At 36.8% G+C, this 22909-nt stretch overlaps 1 protein-coding gene across 5 annotated transcripts in view; it reads left to right on the top strand.

The window, feature by feature from the left end:
- The window catches only part of LOC126755255 (protein grainyhead), a 295720-nt gene that overhangs the window by 195721 nt on the left and 77090 nt on the right, over positions 1 to 22909 (top strand). For 4 of the 5 annotated variants that reach the window (XM_050467682.1, XM_050467678.1, XM_050467679.1 and 1 more), the window contains exon 3: positions 18338 to 18749. In XM_050467682.1, coding sequence (XP_050323639.1) covers positions 18338 to 18749 — 412 coding nt within the window. Of the gene's footprint in view, positions 1 to 380; positions 1029 to 18337; positions 18750 to 22909 lie in introns of all 5 variants that reach the window. The other variant, XM_050467681.1, reaches the window with a different exon arrangement.

Below are 22909 nucleotides of genomic sequence, written 5' to 3'. Positions count from 1 at the left end.
TTTAAATGTTTTCAAATACATTTTTATATAATTTTCAAAAATGTTCATATCATTTTAAAAAGTTTTGAAATATTTTTCAAAGAAATTTTAAAAATTTAAATTATAATGTTCTAAAATGTTCATATTACTTTAAAACTTTTGAAATAATTTTAAAAAATTTTCACATTTAAATAATTTTTCAAAGATTTCTAATAAATTTGCAAAAAAATACTTTTACCGTTACATTCTCACGACAAAACTTCATATTCGCAAACAAATTGATTTCAACGATTTTCGCTTAATATAATAAAAATATCCATACCCCTATTCACGCGCAAACAATCGTGACTTGCACTGTGTATTACAACAAAAAATTCACTTTCGCTATGAATTCCAATTAGACGCCGCACCGTGCTCACCAGCATCGAATCGTTGGCCTCGTCGCCACCGCCACTGCCGCCGACATCGCAAACGCATGCCCAGCTACAACAACAACAACAACAGGACACAATACCCATATCGCTGACGTCCAGCCTAACTAACGGTAGTGGTAATGGTGGTGGCAGCAGCCCCAACGATCCCACAACACAGGTGATTATACAACAACATAACGGCGATTATCAGCTGAGTAGCGCCACACGCTACTTTGATCCACAGCCGACACATTTGACCGCCGTCGTCTCGGCCGCAACGCCACAAACGCTACTCAGCCTTTCGCCGAACGACAGTGCCACACATCCGCACCACACCCACCAGCATCTGCAGCACCACCACAATCAGCAGCAGCAACAGCAACACGATCAGCAGTCACATAACGATGCCGCCACACACTACCACCAGACGCACTTGCAGCAGCAGGCGCAACAACAACAGCAACAGCTGAGCATAGAATCGGCCGGCACTGCGGTGGATTTGGGCGCCTTGGGCACAGCACATCAAGTGCATCAGTTGCACACGCCCAATGGGGGCACATCGTACGTCTACGAGTACTACAAACTGACCGATGCGAAGGATGAGCCAGCCGACGCGACAGCGGAGTTGCACTGGAGGTAGGTATTCAAGACGAGCGCAAACACACTTGCGCGTGTGTGTATTGAAGCATCGAAGTAGAAAATTAAGTAGAAGTGGAAGAAGAAGAAGCATTAAAAGTGCGCTAATCCGTCGTCGATCTGAAAAATCAGCGCTGCGCTCATTGCTGTGGCAGTCGCTCACCTGCGCGTTCGCTGAACTTTTGCCTTGAGCGGCGCAGCGGAGCACTTAGCGCTCGGCGCTCGCTGATACGCGCTAGCGCTTGTCGCTTGGCCGCTGCGAAACAGTTAACTGCATGAGTTACTACGCACGCTAGTCGACATTTATTATTATTTTTTTATTTTTTTAATCATATATTTTGATTTTTATTTTTTGCTTTTCGCTTAATTTTAATATGTGCTTAATTTGCAGTTATATATGTTCATATATATTTGATATTCGCTTATGCAAATTATTTTGCAGATTTATTAGCGTGAAGTGTGGAAAAAATTTATATGTGCGAAAACATGCAATTTTCGGTCGTTGTCTATGCGCGCGCGTGTGTGTGTTCGCCTCCAGCGCATGCGCATTGCGTTCGCCTTAATGTGCTGGCCGCTGCATGCGTGCGATTAAATTGGACAGATATTCAATCATTTTGTGTACGAAACTGTGCCGGATTTTTAATTGCATTTTTATTTGTTTTTAATTTTTTCTTAACAAGATTTGAGTTTTTTAAATCTAATTGCTCTTAATTTGTGTGTCCTTGGCGGCGCTGTGTGGGTGACACTAAGCTCGTTACTATTGGTCAATGGTCGCGGTAAAAATGTATAATAAAATTTTTAATTAAAAAGAAGCATACTTAATGTTTTTGCTCCTTGAAGTGCATATAAAGAAGCAATAAAATAATTTTCTTGCATTTTTTGCAACGATAATATGTAACTTAGATTTAAAGATGGAGTCAGATCTACAAATAAATGAACCAAATCGACTTTTAGAGAGCTCTTCTGGTTAATAAGTTTTGAATTTCCAAATAACTCCTAAATTTAATCCACGTCGATATTTTCTACATAGATCGATGCTAACTAACTAAATGGGGCTGTTACTTTTAATTTTAAAGACTGATTCATTTCAAGGCTTCCTACTTTTTTAGAGAAAAAACACATAAATTTCATTTTCATTGAATGTTAATTATCATTCCAAAGAACATTTTTTGGCATTTATTTTTTGAAGATTATCTCTTTCAAATGTTGGCCTCGGGTACGTCTCAGATAATCCATCCGTTGAGTCCAATTTTCGATGACTCGTTCGAACATTTCGACTAAGTAACTGGCGAATGACACGCGTGATGTTTTGCTTCAAGGCCTGAATCGAAGCGATATTGTCTGGATAGACTTTAGACTCTACACATCCCCACAGGAACAAGCCTAACGGTGTGATATCACACGATCTTAGTGGTCCATCTACTGGCCCAAAAGTGAATTTATCTGCTCACCGAAGTGTTCTCTTAACAAACCCATTCATTGATCAGATGTGTGGGATGTGGTGCCGTCTTGTTGAACTCAAATGTCGCCGAGAGCACGAGCTTTAATTCTAGGCATGACACAGTCGGTTATTATGGCGCGATAACAGCGACATCATTTTTGAAGAAATATGGACAGATGATTCCATCGCCCCACAAACCACACCAAACCGTTTTTTTATCTGAGTGAAATGGCAGCTCTTGAGTCTCTTCAGGTTGCTTTTCGTCCCAAATGCGGCAATTTTACTTATTTACATACCCATCATATCATCGCTGAACGAAATTTGGCTCGAAAGCTTCGGATCTTCTTGGAACTCAGTTCTTGCACAATCTGTACTTTCAAATTAAGCTCTCGATCGGTATATCTTCGATCCCGTTGCTGATCTCTATAAAGATCTCCGAAAAAAGTTGCGGGCGTTGAGTAAGGTTTTTGTACTTAAAATTATCTAAAATCCAAAAACAAAAAAAAAAACAAAAATTATTATTATAATAAAAGCGTACAGTTAATGATCCAAGCGCTAGTCATAACTTTCATTTTTGCGAAACAAGGATTCTAAATTTTTTTTTAATAAATTAACATTTCAGAGGGGCTAAAAAAATCGAAATTTGTATTAAAGGTTTATAGCCTCGGTCGTTACCTGGGAAATATTTCTAAGAAGGTTGAATAGATATTTCTAGTTAAATAACTGTTTCTAAGAACTTTTTTTCACCGACACTGAAAGCATTTCTTCGCTAAAAGTTAGTTTAAAGTTTTGGGAGCAGGTTCGCCTTAAAATTTTTGAAGAATACTTATTCCCAAATATCTTTACATTCGAAATATAAAAGAAGGCTCGTTTTTAGAAAAATATTTATATAATTACTACATTTAAATTAAATACTCGATTAATAAAAGTTGAGTAACTGATAGAATTGAGAAAGAAGAACTAATACAACTTTAGAAGCTTTGTTGCTCCTCCAAGATATTTCAAGCCAATTATACTTCATTTTCAGCATTTTTTCAGAATTATTATGAAGTATAATAAATGCCTTCAATGAAATTATTCATACAAGTTTACGCCCAGAAATTTGCCGCCGTTTTCTATCTCCATTCTTTACCTTTTTTTCACGATGTCAAATAGTCTGCACAAATTTCTAAGCATTTCCGCTTATTTCATTCATAAAGAACCGTCAGAAGTTGTCGAACTTGGAAAGTTAAAACAAAAGCATGGCGTAATTGCCATTTCGGATTGATTACACAATGAAAAGATCAAGCTAGATTGATTGAATACAACAAAATGCGGCTGTGCAGCTAGCCTAGAGCACAGCGCGAATGCGGAATCGGATATTAAATAGAAAAAGACACAAAAAAGTGCGGCTTAGAAATAAAAGAAATATGAAAGAGAGTGAAACAGTGTCACCAGACTCGCAATTAATAACGAAATGATATACCAATGACTATCCAAAAACAAATACAAGGGAAAAAGTAAATAATGTGCAGAAGTGGGCATATGCATGCGAGTATAATACGAGTCATCGGTCAGCCCATATGCCATGGCACACTCGCACTTGTGCCAAATATGTATGTTACTTATGGCCATTAGGTGCTGTGAGACCACTTGAAAAATGTGAAAAATGAACTCTGGTTATGTAGCGCTTTGTCTTTCTTGCTGTTGTTTTTGTAATATTGTTTGTTGTTGTTGTTACAAGTTGACACCGCAAGGGCGTGTGCTTGTGATTAACATAAGAATACCACACATATCATTTTCTATCACTGTACGACAAACTACCAGCCAAAGGCGTTTTAGCAACCGCAACAACAGCAACAACTACTTTATTAATAGCACCAGAAAAACAGCAGCAAAATGAGAAATGGCAATTTATCATCGCGTACAATTATATTCACTTGGCGTTAGATGTTGTTCACGGTGTCAATGGCAGCCTATGGAGAAAACAATATTTTGAAAGTGCAAAAAAAATTTGAAAATATAGAAAAAAATATTTTTTAAAATAGGAAAAAAAATATTTTAAATTAAACAACAGAAAAAAAAATATTTTAAGATATGTATATATAGCCCCATCTCGTATACATACATATATTGAAGTATAGAAATAACACAAGTATTTAATGTACTCAGCCGATCACAAAGCAGCAGCAAAATGAATTAAGGCAAATATTAATCAAACAAATCTGAAATTTGCAACATTTTAAAATTTTTATGGCTACACATACACATATTTTAATAAACGTGAATATAAATTTGCACTATAAATATGTATATCGTTGATTGCCTGCACGTGCATAGGTGTGTAGGCTACAGTTCGATAGCTCTACGATAGCTCTTTCACTGCCCTCTAGGAAAAATTTGAAATAAATATATATTTTTTTTCGATATTCAATTATCTGTTTGGGTTTCACTAACTCAAAGAGCTAACATTTAGTATTTATTTACAATTTCTCTTTCCTAAAGCAAAATTGTTGCCATATCAATTCATGAGGGTCTACTTCAAGTTCAAAGCTTCTCACACATATCTTTAGATGAATAGTTAGTCAAGACAGAAAAATAGGATTAAAGATATATATTCAGAAATGTAATGCTAAAACCGAAAATTATTTAGAAATAAAAGAATATTTCTTTAAAATTTTCCTACAAGGTATCTTAATGTCTCCAAATTACCTAAATATGTATTACTTTCAGAGAGCTCGGTTACTGCTATTTTCCTTCAACTTTTTTATTTTAAAAAAATATTTATTTAAAATTTTCCTGTAGGGTATCTTAATGTAGCAATATTACCGAAAAATCTATGACTTTCTGAGAGCTCGGCTACTGTTGTTTTTTTTTAATTTTTTTTTCAAAAATTTTTATTTAAAATTTTCCTACAGGGTATTATAAAGACATAAGATTTACTAAATATGTATGAATCTACATATACATACACGTATACATATATACTTTAATAGCTTTATTTGTGTAGAATTGAAGTGCGTGAATTAGCGATTAGATCGTGTACCCATTAACACCTGCGGCACCGTAACAACAACAACAGCAACAAAATTAATACACCAACACTACCAACATCAGCACCAACCAACCAATCGACCACCCGACAATGACAATGCTATCAACCATCAGCAACAAGAGGCAACAAAATAAACACCAACAACTACAACAACAATAGCGCTATAAATGTTGTCATATGCTTGAACTGATTTTCACCGGACTACAAAGCGGCCACACCTTGGCCTCAGCAGTAATCAAAGCAGTTCGCAAAGCCTTTGGGGCACACATATTACAAGTGCACACAGACACACACATATATAGATTTCTATTAAAATTTGTATGTGTGTGTTTATATACATACAGTAAATGCGAACACGCGCCCAATTGACACTTTGTGCACGTTTATACTTGTATATGTGTGCATGTGTGTGTGCGCGTGTTTATAAATATATAACAATTGGCAATAAATTTACCTTCAACCCTCCATGCACCCCCAGCGCCACAACATGCCACTATAGCACATACGTTTGTGTGTATTTGTGTAACAGCTGGCCAATTGTCATTGCAATAATTTGCCTACAATTACAATTTGTGGCAATTGCATTCTCATATGTATGCACTTACAGTTGTTGTCAATTTTTATTGTTATTGTTATTGCACTCTTTAGATTTTTTGTTGTTATTGTTGCTCATAACGTATGATGCAGTTAAGTAGAGAATTGATTGCTTTATTGTTAATTTCATTTGTATGTTAATGATCGCTATGCAACATGCCCACCGGCCACCCCCTCAACGCGGCTGCCACAAAGTTTCAATGCATTTTAAGTAAATTATTAATTATTAATTGTTTATGTAAATTCATATAAATGATATACATATGCTAGTCATGAAATGGGGATTGTAATTAGTGATTTGCTGAGTCTTGCGATTTATGGACAAAAATTTTTTGCAAAAGAAAAATTTTTCAAAGAAAATTTATTTTTAAACTGAGTAAAGTTATGAAAAATAAAAAAGAGGATTAAAAATTGTGTAAACAAGATTTTAATTAAAATGTAAGTGTTTAATAATTAATAATAATTTCTTTTTGCATAAATCTGCTGCATAAAATATTGAAATATTATACTATATAAGAGAGGTTATCGATATCAAATCAATTTAATACCCTGAACAGAAAATATTTTCGAGATATCGATCTGAAATTTTTCACATGTGCTAGTCTCCCCAAGATGCTACTTATTTGTCTAAATTACCGATATCTGACTATTATTGTATGTAGCTGCCATACAACCCGACTAATCAAAATCAAGTGCTTATATGGAAAACTTTTTTATTTTACCTGTTATCTTCATGAAATTTTGTTTGGTGCATTTTCCAAGACAACGGCACAATCTCCGTGCAAATTGTTCAAATCGGACCAGTCTAGCATATAGCTGCCATACAAACTGACTAATCAAAATAAAGCTTTTATATGGAAAACTTTTTTATTTGTCAAATAATCTTCCCGAAATTTATCACAGATTATTTTGCAAGACAGCAGTATATTTTCCTTGTATGTTGTTGAGAACGGAACATTATAACATATAGCTACCATACAAACTGACATATCAAAATCAAGATAAAGACTTTCCATACCTTTTTATGCTATAAGAAATGTAATTGTAATAAATCTTAAAATTTTTTCTTACTTTTTATCCACACTTTACACACATACATATTTTATCTTCAGTGTTATATCTATTTAAATATACCATTATTAGTTAAAAGTTGTTGCTATTTCGTAAGCCTTAAATTTTTAAATTCATTTTTTGCAATTCTTTTTCCAATGTAATTCCTTTCCAGCCTTATGCAACTGCATCTAAATCTCCATGCACACAGATAAACATACATACAGCCTGTTTGCAACATTGCTTTGTATTTGTTCTTTTGCTTGACTGCCTCATCAGTGTCATTTGCAACTTTTCACCTGTCAACTTAAACGATGCTAATCCTATTAGGCCACTGAGTGTCATAATAACCGAAACGGCATGCCAAAAAGGCAGAGTTGTGTTTTAAGGAGGGTTCAGAAAATTTGATAGGAAAATTAAAGAATTTTTTTTACTCAATCTTATTGAGAAAAAAAATAAAGAATTACATTTTTCTTTTAATTTTCAATATTTTCGCATTTTATGATATATAAACATAACATGCAAAATGCAGCTGATTCATTAAAAATTTGTTACATAACCTAACTTTTTATAAATTTTATGCTGCTCTTCTGATTTTAGGTTCATAATTTGATTAGAATATTTTAAAAATATATATTTTTTGGAAGTTTTAAAATATTTTTCATAGAAGCGGTACAAATTATGCAAACCGAGATGTAAACTTAATATGAATTAAAATATTTGAATTTCGAAAAATAATTTCAAAACCGAAAACTTTGACTTAACATAAATTTTTAAACAACAAATTACCAAAAACTCACTATTTCTTCAATTTTTATTCAGCGCTTGCAAAACACAGCAACTCCACAAAATTTCCGCGCGCCTTCCTGCCACACGTCACTGGTTTCAGTGCAGCGTCATGCAAGTGGCATAAAGTTCGCTGAAATATTAGGTGCTCTACCGGCCCGCAACTCCACTGCGCATTGATAGCAATCCGCGCGGCAGCTCGCTTGCCACCTAATTCCACGGCCGCGCGGACGCCCATTTGATTTGCATCAAAGGAGCTGCACTAGACACACCTAATCTTTGGAATACAGCTTGTTGTTATTGCCTTTGCGCGCAGTGCTGTACAATTTTTAATTGAATTTCGCGTATGCGCTTGAGTGTGCGCGCAGAGTCACTACAGTAAAACAGCAACAGCCATAAGAGAGCGAACGAGTGGCAAATATGATGAAACAAAAGCCAAAAGTATCGATTGCATATAAACGGCTGAAAACAACGGTGATAACAAAAATGTAATTTTATTATTGCAACATTGGCTATTACAGCTGACTTCGCTGTGTCTGTATATTGCTGCTATTGCTGTGTGTTGTGTGCCGTTGTCGCTTGTCGCTGACTTAAATGCAATTCAGCTCATAATCCCAGCTTAGTGAAATTGATTCTGCGCTTGTGCATTTGTATATATACATATGTATACCCTTTCGAAAGCATACGGTTTTTACATGTGAATTCCAGCACTGCTTTGTACATGCGCTTGTGTTAATTTCAACTACAACCCTTCGTCCGCATCATATTTCTATAATGCGTGCTCTGATGTATTGAAAAATCTTCAAACCTTTTATTGTGATTTTGTTTTATTGCAGCGAGATATGCTTATGTACATCATACCTCACCGCGGTCTAATCCTCGTCTATCTACCTGACCTCTTCCATCATAAGTCACAGATTCGCTTTCATTTTCCGTTTTCTGCATTTTTTCTTGGGTTGATTTGCAGTTCAGTTTCAGGATTTTCACGTATGAAATTTGTTTTTATAAATTATTTTAACTAATACAAGGTTTCAGAAAAATGGCTGAAACCAACCTTTCACATGAGAAATATAACAATATTATATGATCAAATTTGATCCGGATTGACAAAAAACTAAATTTTCATATATTTTATTCAAATCCTTATCATCGCCTTCAAAATGGCAAAAGGAAACCGGGCTTTGAGCCAACAATTAATCCAGTTTTTCATATACTTGTTATAAGCCTCAGCTAGGATTGCCTTCAACGCCCGTAGTGAATGCAACGAATATTGGTCTTTTCGTTTTCAGCTCACTATTGCCAAATTGTTGCATAGTTTCGAAGACATATTCGAAAATGTAGTGTAATGGGTTTGATGAATATATGCTTGACCCATCTCTTTAGTGAACTCCAGTATACTTCGGGTTCTTATAAGATTTAGGTATGCAAAGCCAAAACATTAAACGAATTGTGTCGAGTCGATCTATTATAGATATGTTGATATGCTCTATTATTACTGTGATGCCAACACGACGAATTTTGTAAAAGATTCAGGTATTCATACCCGAAACATTAACCGAAATGTGTCGAGTCGATCCATAGTAGATTGTGATATCCTTTAATATTGCTCTGTTGCCCAACATGACGACTTTCAAGCATTGTTTCTTTAACTTTTTCGATGTTATCGTCTTTAGCAGAGGTAAATGGAAGACTCGCCTGAGACAAGTTTTCCATGACTTCAAGACCGTCCAAAACACTTCTGACATGTTTTCAATGATTCGATAGATATGGTTCCACTGGAAACACAAAGTTCCAAGCAAACTCGTTGTTTAATTTCTTTTGCATGATAAAAATCGCAATTAATTTTCTCGCGTCATAAACAAACACAATTCAGATATGGGCATCAACTCAATCACACGAACAACTTAAAATAAAATATTGCATATATTTAGGGGCATAATTAAGTATTTTAACAGCCTTAGATTAAATGAAAAGAAACTGTAGTCTCCTAAAAAATTATTGAAATTTTTAATACAGAAAGGTACAAAAATATCACAGCTATTTTTTTTTCTCTTCATGGTTTAAGACTTAATGTTAACAGCAAGAGCTTTATTCTTCGATTTATTACTTCACAGTTGTTATTTATTTATTTAATAGATTTAAAAATTTATGTTCTTATTTTTCAAATCCACAAAATAAGACATAATTTGTTACTTGTGACTTCCGGAAACCCTAAAAACCTTTCAGTATTACAAATAACTAATTCATACCAGCCAATAGTTTCAATAATTTGGTTTTAAAGTTTGAATCTTTAATAATAATTTCATAGGTGAAGGAATCAGAGTGGTTTCCTAGAGACTGTCTTATGCTGGTTTAGCACTATTTTCTTGTAAGTGATCAGTTTATGAATCAAAACGGTAACAGATCCCCTTAAATTCCACTTAAAGTTAATGAAAGAATAAAGAAAGAAGAAAATAAAAATTTTTTATTTATTTATTTTCTGTATATTTAAGAAAAAATTTTAACACAAATCGTTCACTAGTTTAAAAAAAACTGGTTTCTTTACTTATGATATAATAGGTTGTCGAAAAAGTCTTTTCATATTTCTAATCAAACTTCAACTTATATTTTTTATATTTATAAATAAATTTCATTAGATTCAGATACTGATGATAGAATTAGTTTTTGAGTTGCCAGAGATATATGTAAATATATATTTGCATTCCGTTCAAAAATTGGAAAAGAGCTAAATAGAAATGATTGTCAACACAAAATATACAAATAAACTATAATTCACATCACACGCAATAATAAAATATTTCAACGAATTAATTTCGGCGACAAATTGTGTTGTACGTGCGAAGTGGCTGAGGGCAAAGTTACATACTTAATTTTTTTCGCTTTTTATGCGTTACAGAGAATACGCAACCTAAAAAGTTTGAATGAAAACGGCCAAAGGCATTTTAAAGAAGCGTACAGCGTCGCTCTAAAAAAAGAACTCAAAATTACTTTAGAAATAATTTCAGTTAGTAATTAAAACATTAACCAAGAACAAGCAACAACAACAAATACATACAACAGTAAACGCCAGCGCGTATAAAAAGCCATTTGTATATGCTATTATAATTACAATTACGTAATCTTCACTTGGCGGCACGTTGTGTGGCTTTTGCAGCAAAAAGCACTTTGTCTGCCACAACATGTGGCATTAAGCACGCACACAGCCACATAAGCTTAAATAACAAAAACAAAATGCGACGAAGGCAGCTATTTCTGAAGACCGACGGCATTTGGCCTGCTTTGTAAAGTCGGCTACGTTCTCTGTATTTCACGCGCTTTATTTAGCCTTTACTATTTCCCTACTTAAAGCCAATGTTGTTGTTATCGTTATAGTTTGTTGTTACGGTGCTTGTAGCATGGCCATAAAGTGCGCACAGTGCGATTTTCCAGGAAATAAACGCGCACGCAAGCCAAATTAGTGCGACATTGACAGCAACGGGCAACACCAACAACAAGAACAACAATAAGAACACTAGTAACGAAACCACCGCTGGCCACGCTTTTTTCCTTGCTTTTCGCTGTCCGATTTGTTGTGTTACAATTTTTCTAAATTCATATGAAAGCCACCGCCAGCAACGCCGGCCAACTGAAGAACAGCCGCGCGGAAATTATGAAATGTACACACACATAAGAATACCTAGTCATATACATATGTTATATTTACTTGTATGTGTGTGTTCGGTAGATGTCACCAACTAACAAGCAACGGCAACTGACGCACTTAAGTTTCTTGAAAACAACACTTTTCCGTAGAAACAACGCGCGTTGCCGCTATAATCGTGTCTGTATGTGTGTGTGTGGCGGGCAGACTAACACGGCTGCGCGCGGCGGCAAAATATTAACCGCGTTTTTATTATTATTACTATATTTATTCTCTGTTATTGTAACAACAACAACAACAACAGCGTGGATTTCAACTAACGCAAAGCAGTCATCATTTTGTGGAGCATGGAAAAGGTCAGCATGGAGCAGCGTGACAAATGTGGAAATTGTCGCCAACGCTGCGAGCTCACCTATATCCGCTTGTGAACACAGTGCGCGTTGTTTGGTGACACTTTTTCATTATTTTTGCAGGCATACACACATTTCATCATCCTTTCAACCATTTGGACACCACTTTTGGCATATTTTATGGGGTTACCCTGACTACCGTTACTTGTGTGTGCTTTACTGTGAGAAGTCTATTATTTGGCTATTCTCTAAGTATAATGGGTGTTCAGTAGTGAGTTCATTGCACCGGCCAGTCGTTGACACCAGTTAATAGCAGAGATTCCTTACTACTTCCTATGAAAACTAACGTTTCGCCGCTTGAGGTGTCATCAGCTTCACATGAAATATCAATATATACTATAAATTAATGCTAGAATGTCGAAAAGTCATAAAAAATGTACTGCTATACTTTTCAAAGGCCTCAACACCTCAACACTTCAAAGCCTCAACACTCTGATAGTCGCTAATAGCATTGACAGATGGCAGCGTTAATCCGGATTAACTGTATTAATCTGTATTAATCCGGAATAACTCAGGAGTTAGTGGAGATAACTCCGTTGCTAACTCCCATTTAATTCTCAAAATTTTAGAGACATTTTTTTGTAATAAAAAATGGTTTTGTAAAAATTGTTCGGCTAACAACCGCAATGTTTATCTTTTATCCATTTTCATTTAACATATAAAAATGACAATCAGCTGTTTACGAGAGTTTCAAATTCGCATTGCTGCCGTCTATCACCTACAAATTTGGATCTGATTAAGTGCGCAGTTAATCCGGATTAACGATGCCATCTGTCAAGACTTTAAGGCGAGCTCTAAAATGGAAATTCTCGAGTAAAAGATCAGAAAATAAGATCAGGTCTGTTTGTATAGCAAGATCACTTTAATATATATTCTCCATAATCAAACTCGGTTAGTATCTTCCAACCGGCGGTATTGGCATAGTGAAAGGCTATGTAGTTCTACTGAACAACCAAGGTAGGACACAGAAGGCGATCATTTACATAGACAGCCAGGCGTCTCTACTAGCCTCCCGTTATCAAAGATTAATTCCAGCATAGTCTAATAAATCACATAATCCAGCGAACCGTACAACATTGAGACGTACTAAATATTTTTCAATATTTCGCAGCGCTAATTGATCTAAGAGATATCTCCGAAGAGTAATGTGGTGATATGATTTCAATAATATATTACTCTTTCCCTAGATACCAGATACTACAGGGCATCTGTATAGAAGCCTCAAAAAAAAGTATTCATTATTTTCAGCCTTGCATTTAAGCTTTTGCTCCTAAAGGTATGCTTATTTCGTAGAAGTTTTGTTAGTTATGCATTCAAATATAAATATTCACTCTCATGATAGATTTCTGGTAGAGCTTTTTCGAAAAAAAAATTTGTCGTTAAAGGCTTAAGCATGTTTAAAATACCAACACTTTTTTGAATTGCTTGTCGAAAGACCAAAAATCCCTACATCACAAACACCTTTGCTTCTTTGAATGAGTGTACATATCTTCCACTAAAAAAACAGCATTTTCGGCATCAACCAAACCAGTCTATTAATCCTTTCGATTTGCCCAGTCGCACCATCGCCACCACCACCGCCGCCGTTGATTAACTTGTTGTCGAACACATTTGTGACGGCGCCAAAGAACAGGTGTCTTCGCGCGTGCACTTGCACGCCTCCTAGCTCGAAAACTCGCGCGACGCCAACAACATTGTACTTAAGTGTGTAACACCCCGCAACAACATGCAGGAACATGCAGTATACACACGTTCTTACACACCAGCAAGGCGGCATATGGTTGCGAGGTGGTGAGGTGGCTGGTGGCTTGTCAGTAAGGCAGAAAAACTGGCTCGATCTGCATTCAAAAATCAGCGACAAAAAATGGGGATCACAAATGTACCTAGAACTGGAAATGACATAAGCAAGCGAGCAGAACAGGAACAACTAAAGTGGTAGAACAACAATAATAACAACAGCGTATGGCGCGAAGCGTGACAGGAACAACAGGAATAAGCGATGGTGTTGCTTATGCGAAACGAGTGCGCAAAATCAATCAGAGCGCCGCGCAATGCACGGCATAAAGCGCATGCGCGCGCCGAATTGTTTGCTGTGCTGCACGGCTGCGCGGCTATTAAGCGTTGAGCATAGCACGCGCGCGCGCGCTGAAACAGGATTGGCGCTAAAGCACTAAACGCGCGAGTACTTAACAACCGCAACCAGAACAATTACAGTAACAGAGCAACAACATGGGCGCAGACTTTATTTAGTATTCTGAAGTAGTGGGAGAACGTGTTGAAGGCAACAAGAATGGACGGTAAACAACGGCGCCTCAAAAGCCAAAACATAAATCTAGAAAAAATTAAAAAAAAACAAGTAAATTGCGCGCACGCGCCAACAATTTAACGCCACTGCTGCCGTGCGAAATTTCAAGCAACACAATGCCAACAACAATGAAGCTGGCAACGCGCGTACAACCAAACTGATGGAATATGTTTTTGTATTTTTTTTTATGGAGAAAACTGCACTGCCACCAATTGACCGTTGCACAAACCACAAATGTGCATAAGCATTTACAATTCAAGTGCAGCGAAGCGTGTCCAGCGCCTGGCAACAGGTTCCGCGAAAACGCCAAAAAACCAGCAGGCGAGCAGGAGTGTTGCACCTTAGTTGAGCAGGCACTTGCTGTTGTTGCTTTGCTGCAGTTGCAGTGGCTTAGGTGTCGCAATCACATTTACAACATGAATGTGGCAAGCGCGCAAAGTGTACGCGGGTACCGTTGTTGCAGGCAGCGTGACCGCAAAGTGCAGCAGCAACAGCTAGCAGAGTCTTTTGTTGCTAACAGCAGGATACCTGTTGTTATTATTGCACTAAATGCTATATTTGTTGTTGTGGAGTGAACTGACGGTTAAATTGCAACACTTGCGGTTGAGCGCGCCGCTTAGGGGTTATGGATTTTCGTAGAAGTCGTTGGTGAATTACTAGATACTGCCAGATTTGCCTTTTTGCTTTATTTTTTAAATTTTTTATTTAAAAAACAAATATTACTGTATGCAATTAGGTTGTAAGGGTTCTCTCACAATTATTCATAACAACTACTGCAATGATTTCTGCAATAATGAATAAAAAATTGCATAACATCATGGCGTATAAGTATATACTATATTCAACCAAATAGCTTCGCTCTAACTGGTCATTAGACTTCTAGTTCGAAGGTAAGCGCAAAAGTAGGCAATCTTTTAAGTCAACAAGAACTAGTAGTACTTAAAGAAGATACTAAGGAATTCTTGATAACCTTATAGTGAGGAACTCAGTCTCTAGAATCTCGGTCGCATAGTTGTAAATAGACTTCCTAAGGCCGTTGAACTCCTACTAATGTATTGAAAGCAATGAATGCCATGAGAAATATAAAAGAGCATACCAAAAAATTATATTGTGGCAACAGTAATGGTTTATAGACAAAAACCAATAATAATTTTCAATAAAAATTAGTAATATGGTAGAAATCATCACAAGACATTTAGTTCTTTAGTTCTTATCTCTCTAGCGTAATGGGAAAGTAGAGAATATTGGGAAAGTACAGAGGAAGATCATTGCTTCAAATATTGCCCAGCTTGAAACGGAGAAACACAAAATATCTTTATGGATGTTCTTCCGTTAATAAACGACGGTACTGTTGGTGTTCGGAAAAGCTTATTTTTTTTAAGTCTGGCGCATGTTGCAAGTTATTGGGTTTAACTTTACAGGCCGACGTCATAAGCGCATTGAAAGCTTCTATACGACCGCTGGTGCTCAAGTGTTCTTGCAATGCATTCTTTGAATCAAAACCTTCCAAAAGGTAAAAAAAAATTAGACAGAGTAGAATTTTAACATTTTTCTTACATTTTCTGGGAAAAGTTCTCATGGTAATGGTAATTTTTTATAACATAAGAAAATAAATATTACAATTAGGAAACGCTAACCGACTTTTTATAAAAAGCGAATATTTTGATGTGAGCATTTTCGATTGAAACAGAAGCATTTTCTGATATAAATCAAAATAACGAGTAATAAATAAATATTTTTAATCAAATGACAGCATTGTATATGAAAGACAAATTTTTCGAGAAAAAAAATCTTTTGTTAAAAACAACTAAAAACCTGTTTAATTGAGATTTTCACATTAGTTTTGAAGATGCACATAATGGAAGCTGTAGATCTATTACTAAAACTATAATTTTTCCATTAAACTTTTTTCCGTACGACTAGTAAAGGGTGATCCATTTAGAGGTTTCCTTTTTTTTGAAGAAAAAACACAAAAACTTCAAATTTAATGGGGAACGTTTATTATCGTTCGAAAGAACATACTTTGGCATTTAATTTTAGGCGATTATTTCTTTCAAATGTTGGCCGCGGCTACGTCTCAGATGATCCATCCCTTGAGTCCAATTTTGGATGACTCGTCCGAGCATTTCGACTGGTAACTGCCGAATGATGAATGTGAAGTTTTGCTCCAAGGCCTGAATCGAAGCGGGATTGTCCCCATAGACTTTAAACTTTACATATCCCCACAGGAAAAAGTGTAATGGTTTAATATCACACGATCTTGGTGACCAATTGAGGGGTCAAAACGTGAAATTATCTGTTCACCGAAGGTAGCTCGTTAGTTTTTCCGAAAAACGAGAAAAACTGTCTTTAACTCTTAAATACTCAAGCACGTACACTTGCTTCAACTTTCCGAGAACAGATCGCATCTAAATTTTTTTTTCCATTATATTTGTTATTTATTTCCTCTTCGAATAAGTTTATTCCCATTTTTACTCTTTTCACTTTTTACTATTTTCAAAATTGTATTAAATAAAATTTCTTTAACCATTCCAAATCGTCAAATGTCTCTAGCGGAAAAATGGCAAAATGTGGTTATTTATTATTATAAATATAGAAATGCGAAAATACTTTTTCGACTGCCGATATTTGGTTCCCAAAAATGCAAAACAATGTTTTTGCTTATATTTAATACATCATATTACATATAGTATATGTAGTATAAGACTTCATATAACCAATAAATAACCAATATATAACCATTTTGTAACCAAAACTTTCTTTTGCCTGTAAACTTATGAAAAATGATGTTACGTTATTATGTATTTTAGGTGATGATAAGGATATTATAAAATCAGAATATATTCCAATAGAAACTGTAATGAATGACATGAATATTAGTTTCAGAGTTTTAGTAAAGAATGATAAGGCAATAACATTTTTTGCTTGAACTGATTTTTTTTATATTTTTCATTCAAAAAATTGATACTTTTTTAGACCAAAAATTTTGATAGAATTTTTGCTATTCAAATCCAATTATATAATGTTTAAGAAAAAGCTTTAGACATGTTTTTCAATTTAAAATGTTGTTTTTGTTTTTGTTAAAAATTTAAAAAGAACTCATTTTTTGACATTCCAGACACATTTCATTAGTTTTAAGAACATTTATTAGCGAATTATGTTATTGAAGAATATATTGATTAGTCTCAATGGAGCCCAATCAGTCCTGTTGTGATGGTTATATTTATAAAATTTGCTGTCTTCAGACAGATTGCAAATAAAATATTTAGTACAAAAAAATCATAAATTTAAAATTTTCAAAGTCCGAGTATTTGCATATAAAGTATTTCCTAATCATTTATGCTGTAGGAAGTAATTTTGATATTTTCCTTTCTTACAAAAAAGGCCATCAACATGCAATCGGAGTTCAGTACACTTCAGTATATTTATTATTCATATATATTTTCAATAGAAAAAAGTGACCTGCTAAGTAAACTAAAATATTCAATATTTTATTATAAAAGCCCTCCATAAAAAAAAATTGCCTACCAAGTATGTAGTCTACGCTAATATATATCATTATTATTTTTTTTTACTATTTTTTAAATATTTTTTGCACCCATAATTCTGTCCATTTATTGCAAAATGCAGAGAGCAAAGTCCAGTGCAGTAATTTTGCACAATGCCACAAATTTGCGCACGCGTCAACAACATTCAAGAGCAATAACACTCGTACATGTCCGTGACTAAGCGTTAAACGGCTGCGCCGAAAGCCAACAACCGACGTGAGGACAAAGCACGAGCCATTAGCCAAATGCAAATTGAAAATTGTTATCAGCGGCCGGAAAGAGTAGTACGCCAATTGCACTTTTAACGCGTGTTGATTGCAACAGCCAATTGTCAATTTGACGCGCATGCAACAGCTGCAACGTGCAACCAACCCGCATTAGGGTTACTTGGCTTAGTACGAAACTCGCTCACGCGTAGTTTACTTATTAACTTATTTACTTAGCTAATTACTTTGGCTATTTTCTAATTTCCACTTTTTTCTTGCGTTTCTTCCTTTGCAGCACACCAACGGGCGGCAACAACAAATTGAATGGGCAAACCACACCTCTGGACGTGTCCGGCCTATCGCAAAATGAATTCCAAGGCCTGCTGCTTGGTTCACACCCATCGGCGGCCGGTGGCAACGGCAACGCATCCACAACACCAACAACCATCTCACAGCACTCGGCCATTGTGGCAGCGGCCACCGCCGCAGCAGCGGCAGCTGGTGGCGCCACAGCTGTAGTGGTCACCGCCGAGCAGCAGCGACAACAACAGGCCCAACAGACGATCAGCATCAAACGCGAACCGGAAGATCTGCGCAAGGAGCCGAAAAGCGGCGTCAGCAGCACCATCGTCGATGCGACGAACAGCATCACCAATGGTGGCGTGATAAGCGGCACCGCACATCACCAGCAACACGGCGGAACGAAGGTGAGTGCGTTGCAGCGAACCCAAAGTACTTGGCCCCCCAAATCCGCTGGTATTGCCACTGGGCGCGCTACGCGTTAGCGTTAGTATTTTTTCGCCTGCCTGCTTGGCAATGTATTTGTGTTATTGCGTTGTTGTTTTTCCTCAATTGTGTTGTGGCTGAAGTGAGAGTGCATCAGTTGACGTCCATTGCGCGATGTGCGCATGAGCGGCGCAAAGTGCGTTACGCACACGCATGACTGTTCCTCACAGCGCGCGCACATTTTCAATCCCACCTTGTCACCACAACCCCTCCGCTAGGCCTTAAGCATATGTATGTGTGTGTGTATGTTCCCTCTTTTCTGTTTAATTTTCAAATGCAAAGCGTGGCTAAAGCTGCGCTATCGCCATTGTCCAACGTCGCCGCCTTGTCGTGCACTACAATATGGTCGCCAACCCCCCTGGGCTGCCCGCTCTCTATTGTCAACTCTATTATCGTCTAATAGTCGCTCCAACGCTTGCAATTGGTCCGACGACCAACAGCTGTGCTTGTGTTTTGTGCGCATGCGTTAGCGCGGCATTAGTGTTAGTGTCCGCCGTGCATGCGCCGAAGCGTTCTATTGGCTGGCGGGCTTGCGGCTTGCAATGCCAACGGCGCAACTGTTATACGGCAGTGGTAAGCGTTCATGTATGTGTAAGTGTGTTTATGTGAGGCTTGTGTGCAATTCGTGTGCTTGTTTGTATATTTATCAACTGTTATACGCCATCTGTTGTGCCCGACTGGTGGCGTTCCACAACTGGTTAGATGCCTCGCCGATTTCGCGCTCATTCATTCATTCATCCATCGCACCGTGCACATCTACACTTGTAAATATCTATGTTGATTTTGCAGTATCACACATAGCGTGTGTGTGCGTGTGTTTTTCATTACCTTTTGCATTTGTGTGTCCCATTAGCTGTTTCAGGCTGCCTTTTCAACAAGATCGCACATATGATCTCATTGTATACTCTATGCATCTCTGTTTCGTGTATTGCTTTTTGCATTTAACCTCGCACTCACACATATTTGCTGTGCTATGGCGTTTCGTTTGACTTCGGGCTTAAAACCACCACCATACAATCAATCGCCGATTCTACTTTTAATATCGTTTACGATCAAACTATAGCATACGGTTTCTGGTTTGAAGTTCACAAGTTGGTCCCTGCATGTTCGCTCTGCCGGGTCGGTGTGGTTCGAACAAGTTTGATTCTTTTTCTTAGCAAGTAGTGTTGTTGTTTTCTGTGTGCGTAGGTGTTTGGATTATTGGGATTACGGCTTACTTCGAACAAATTGATAAAAACTAATTTGGTATTGTGTGTAAGTGGTTTGAGGTGACGTTAGTGGAGTGTTATCAAAATGTTGTGTTTACTTAATGTCGAGTTGGAATTTGAGAAAGAAATCAATAAATTGAGATTTTCATACTTTTCTCGAGACTTTCCATACTTTTCGCTAAGCTTAAAGATCTGAAATATCTTTTTTTTTCTGAATTCTTAACTTTTGTCCTGCGCTGTGCTTAGTAGTACTTACATTCTACTCCTTTAGATCTTTTCTTGTACCAAGATTAAAGATACGATTTATGCTACAGAAGAGTGTTTGAAACTCTAAACGTTTCTGTATTTATAAATTATTAAATTTTTATACCAAAGAGCTTTCACCGAGCTTTTGAACTATACAAAGCTAAAACAGTAAACACTTTGATACAAAATTACCCTAAAATTTCAGAGAATTTACACTTCAGATCCAAATAGGAGCAACCTTCGTACTAACCAATTTCTAAAAGCTTCACCAAGTTATGCCACTGGCACTATAGTGTGCGTAGCAGCCACTAAAGTTCTGGTTTGGGTGAAAGCTTTCAAAGCTTTTAAGGTTTGAGTGAAAGTTGAAAGTTAAAGACATAACAAAATCAAATTGAAGGCTTTTTGCGCAACTATCACATGACTAAAAATTAAAACAAAAAAGTGTAGAACTTCCGGAAATTATCATTATTCCCACGCTGGTCATGTCACTACATGCGCTTGCGGATAAATAACTTATGTTAATTGAAAGTAGAAATGGCGTAAAAAATTATTATAAATATTTACACATGTTGCTGTAAGTATATTGACTTCACATGCAGTTTTTTGCTCGGCTGCAGCACTGTAGACACGCGCTTCCTGCTCCAGTTTTCTCCTTCCTATGACATATGCGTCCATATACAAACATCAAACTATATTAAGCTCTACCAAGCACCACTACAATGATAACATTTAAACACTTCCGGTATAGTTGCGCCCTAACGCTACCGGCAGAACACCACACCAAGCTAAAACGACACAGCGCGCTCTATAAGCAACGGCTGCGCGCTACTTCCTGAACCGAACGCAATGCTGCGGAAGTTCGATGCCAAGAACCAAAGGCACCAGCGCCACAACCTTAGCAGTTCGAAGAGCGCGCGATCTATCAGAAAGCATATAGCTATAATAAAAGCAACGTGTTGGCGTTCGAACTTGAAATGACGCACAAGCGGATAGCGACGGCCGCGCCATACGAAGCGGCGTACAAACGCGCTTGAAGCTAGCCAACCAGGTAAGCGCGCAGCAGAAGCAGCACTGAAGAAGACGCAATGCGCAGGGTGTAGATTGCTTGCTTCCACCACTGTTTTCACGGTCTGTTTGCTGCTTCCACTGCCGCTAGCCGTAGCGCATCTGTGACCATACCTGGACGTCAGATCGTATGGTTGGTAGTTGTTATTGCTAGTGGTGGTGGTGGTGCGACTTGCGCGCTGCTCGCATACAGTTTACAGCTACGACTTCAGCTTCAGTGTGTCACATAGTGTTGACGAAGCAAGGTCGATCGTGATCGTGTGCGAGAGTACGTTTTATTAACTTACGCTTAAGTTACACTCGAAAGACAAGCGAATACGTCGTCGAACGATAGGCACGTTTGCCGTTTTATTTTCGACTTGGCTAACACAGTGACACGGCGCTGCCTTAGCGATCTTAGCCATTTTTGAATAGCGCGACTCGGCAAGTGCGCACGAACGAACGTATTGCCGCCGCGAGTTGCGAACTAACAACGCGCTAACGACTGGCTAACCGTTTATGTGAGCGCTTGATGTGTGCTTAGCTGCAGGAAGAACAAGAGGCAAGAAGTGTAGGCCCAAAGCGCAAGAACAGTGTGAACGCGCGCCGCGAACACAAGTATAACTTGAAGTATCCTCCAAAAATTATTCTATACCGCTGAACTGGGCGAAAGCGCGCGTGTAAAAAAAATATGTGAAGTTAATAAATATTAAAAAAACAAAAATAAGTGAACTTAGAACAAATCAAACTAGAAAAGCTTAGAATAAAGTGTTTTAATAAATTACGAAAGTTTTGTATGAAAGCGCCTCTAAGCATAATAAAAATTAAAAATAAATAATTGAATTATTAAAACGCGCAAATTTCATAATAATTTAACACTAAATAGCTAACGACGCGCTCGTTAGTCTTTTTATGTGTCCACTTTTATTTCCAATTTAATTCTATAAACATTTTCGAGACGTGACTAAGCAATCGCGCTAGCAATTGACTGCGTAGATTCTTCTCAAATCAAACCTGCATCGCAATTTAAAGTGTTTACGTGTTTGTGCGGCATCTCATCTCGAATATAGCGAATATAGAAAATTCGTGTAAACAACAGTTGGCGCAAAAAAGTATTACTTTCAAAAAAAAAAAAAAGAAAAAAAATTAAAAATAAATGACAATAACAATTATTGTTGCAAATATCTCAACTTAAAGTGTTTATAGTGGCACGAGCACGTGGAATTTCGCTTGCAAAGTTTTTAAAAAAATATATAATATATACTATAAACTACAGTCATTTACAAAAATCTCTATGAACTTGTCTGCCAATTTGAGATTGTGTTAAATAATTTTTACTAAGCATTAAAGGTTTGTTGATTTTTCTAATAATAGTGAATATGGAAATGAAGTGTCAAATATGGAGGATTTCGAGTAGCGCTTGTCGATACACACACTCTCAAGTTGTTTATAATATTTTTTTATTGTACAAAATTAGTTTCATTGTAGAAAATTCTATTGTTGACAGATTTTTTATAGTTTCTTTGTTCTAATGTGAGGCTTTAACGAAATCGTAGGCCTTTCTTCTATTACTTTGTTTCATT

Source organism: Bactrocera neohumeralis, chromosome 4 (genome assembly GCF_024586455.1).
Source record: "Bactrocera neohumeralis isolate Rockhampton chromosome 4, APGP_CSIRO_Bneo_wtdbg2-racon-allhic-juicebox.fasta_v2, whole genome shotgun sequence".
NCBI lineage: Eukaryota > Metazoa > Arthropoda > Insecta > Diptera > Tephritidae > Bactrocera > Bactrocera neohumeralis.
The sequence above is the reverse complement of the archived record's forward strand: the minus strand, read 5'-3'. Positions and strand labels throughout refer to the sequence as shown.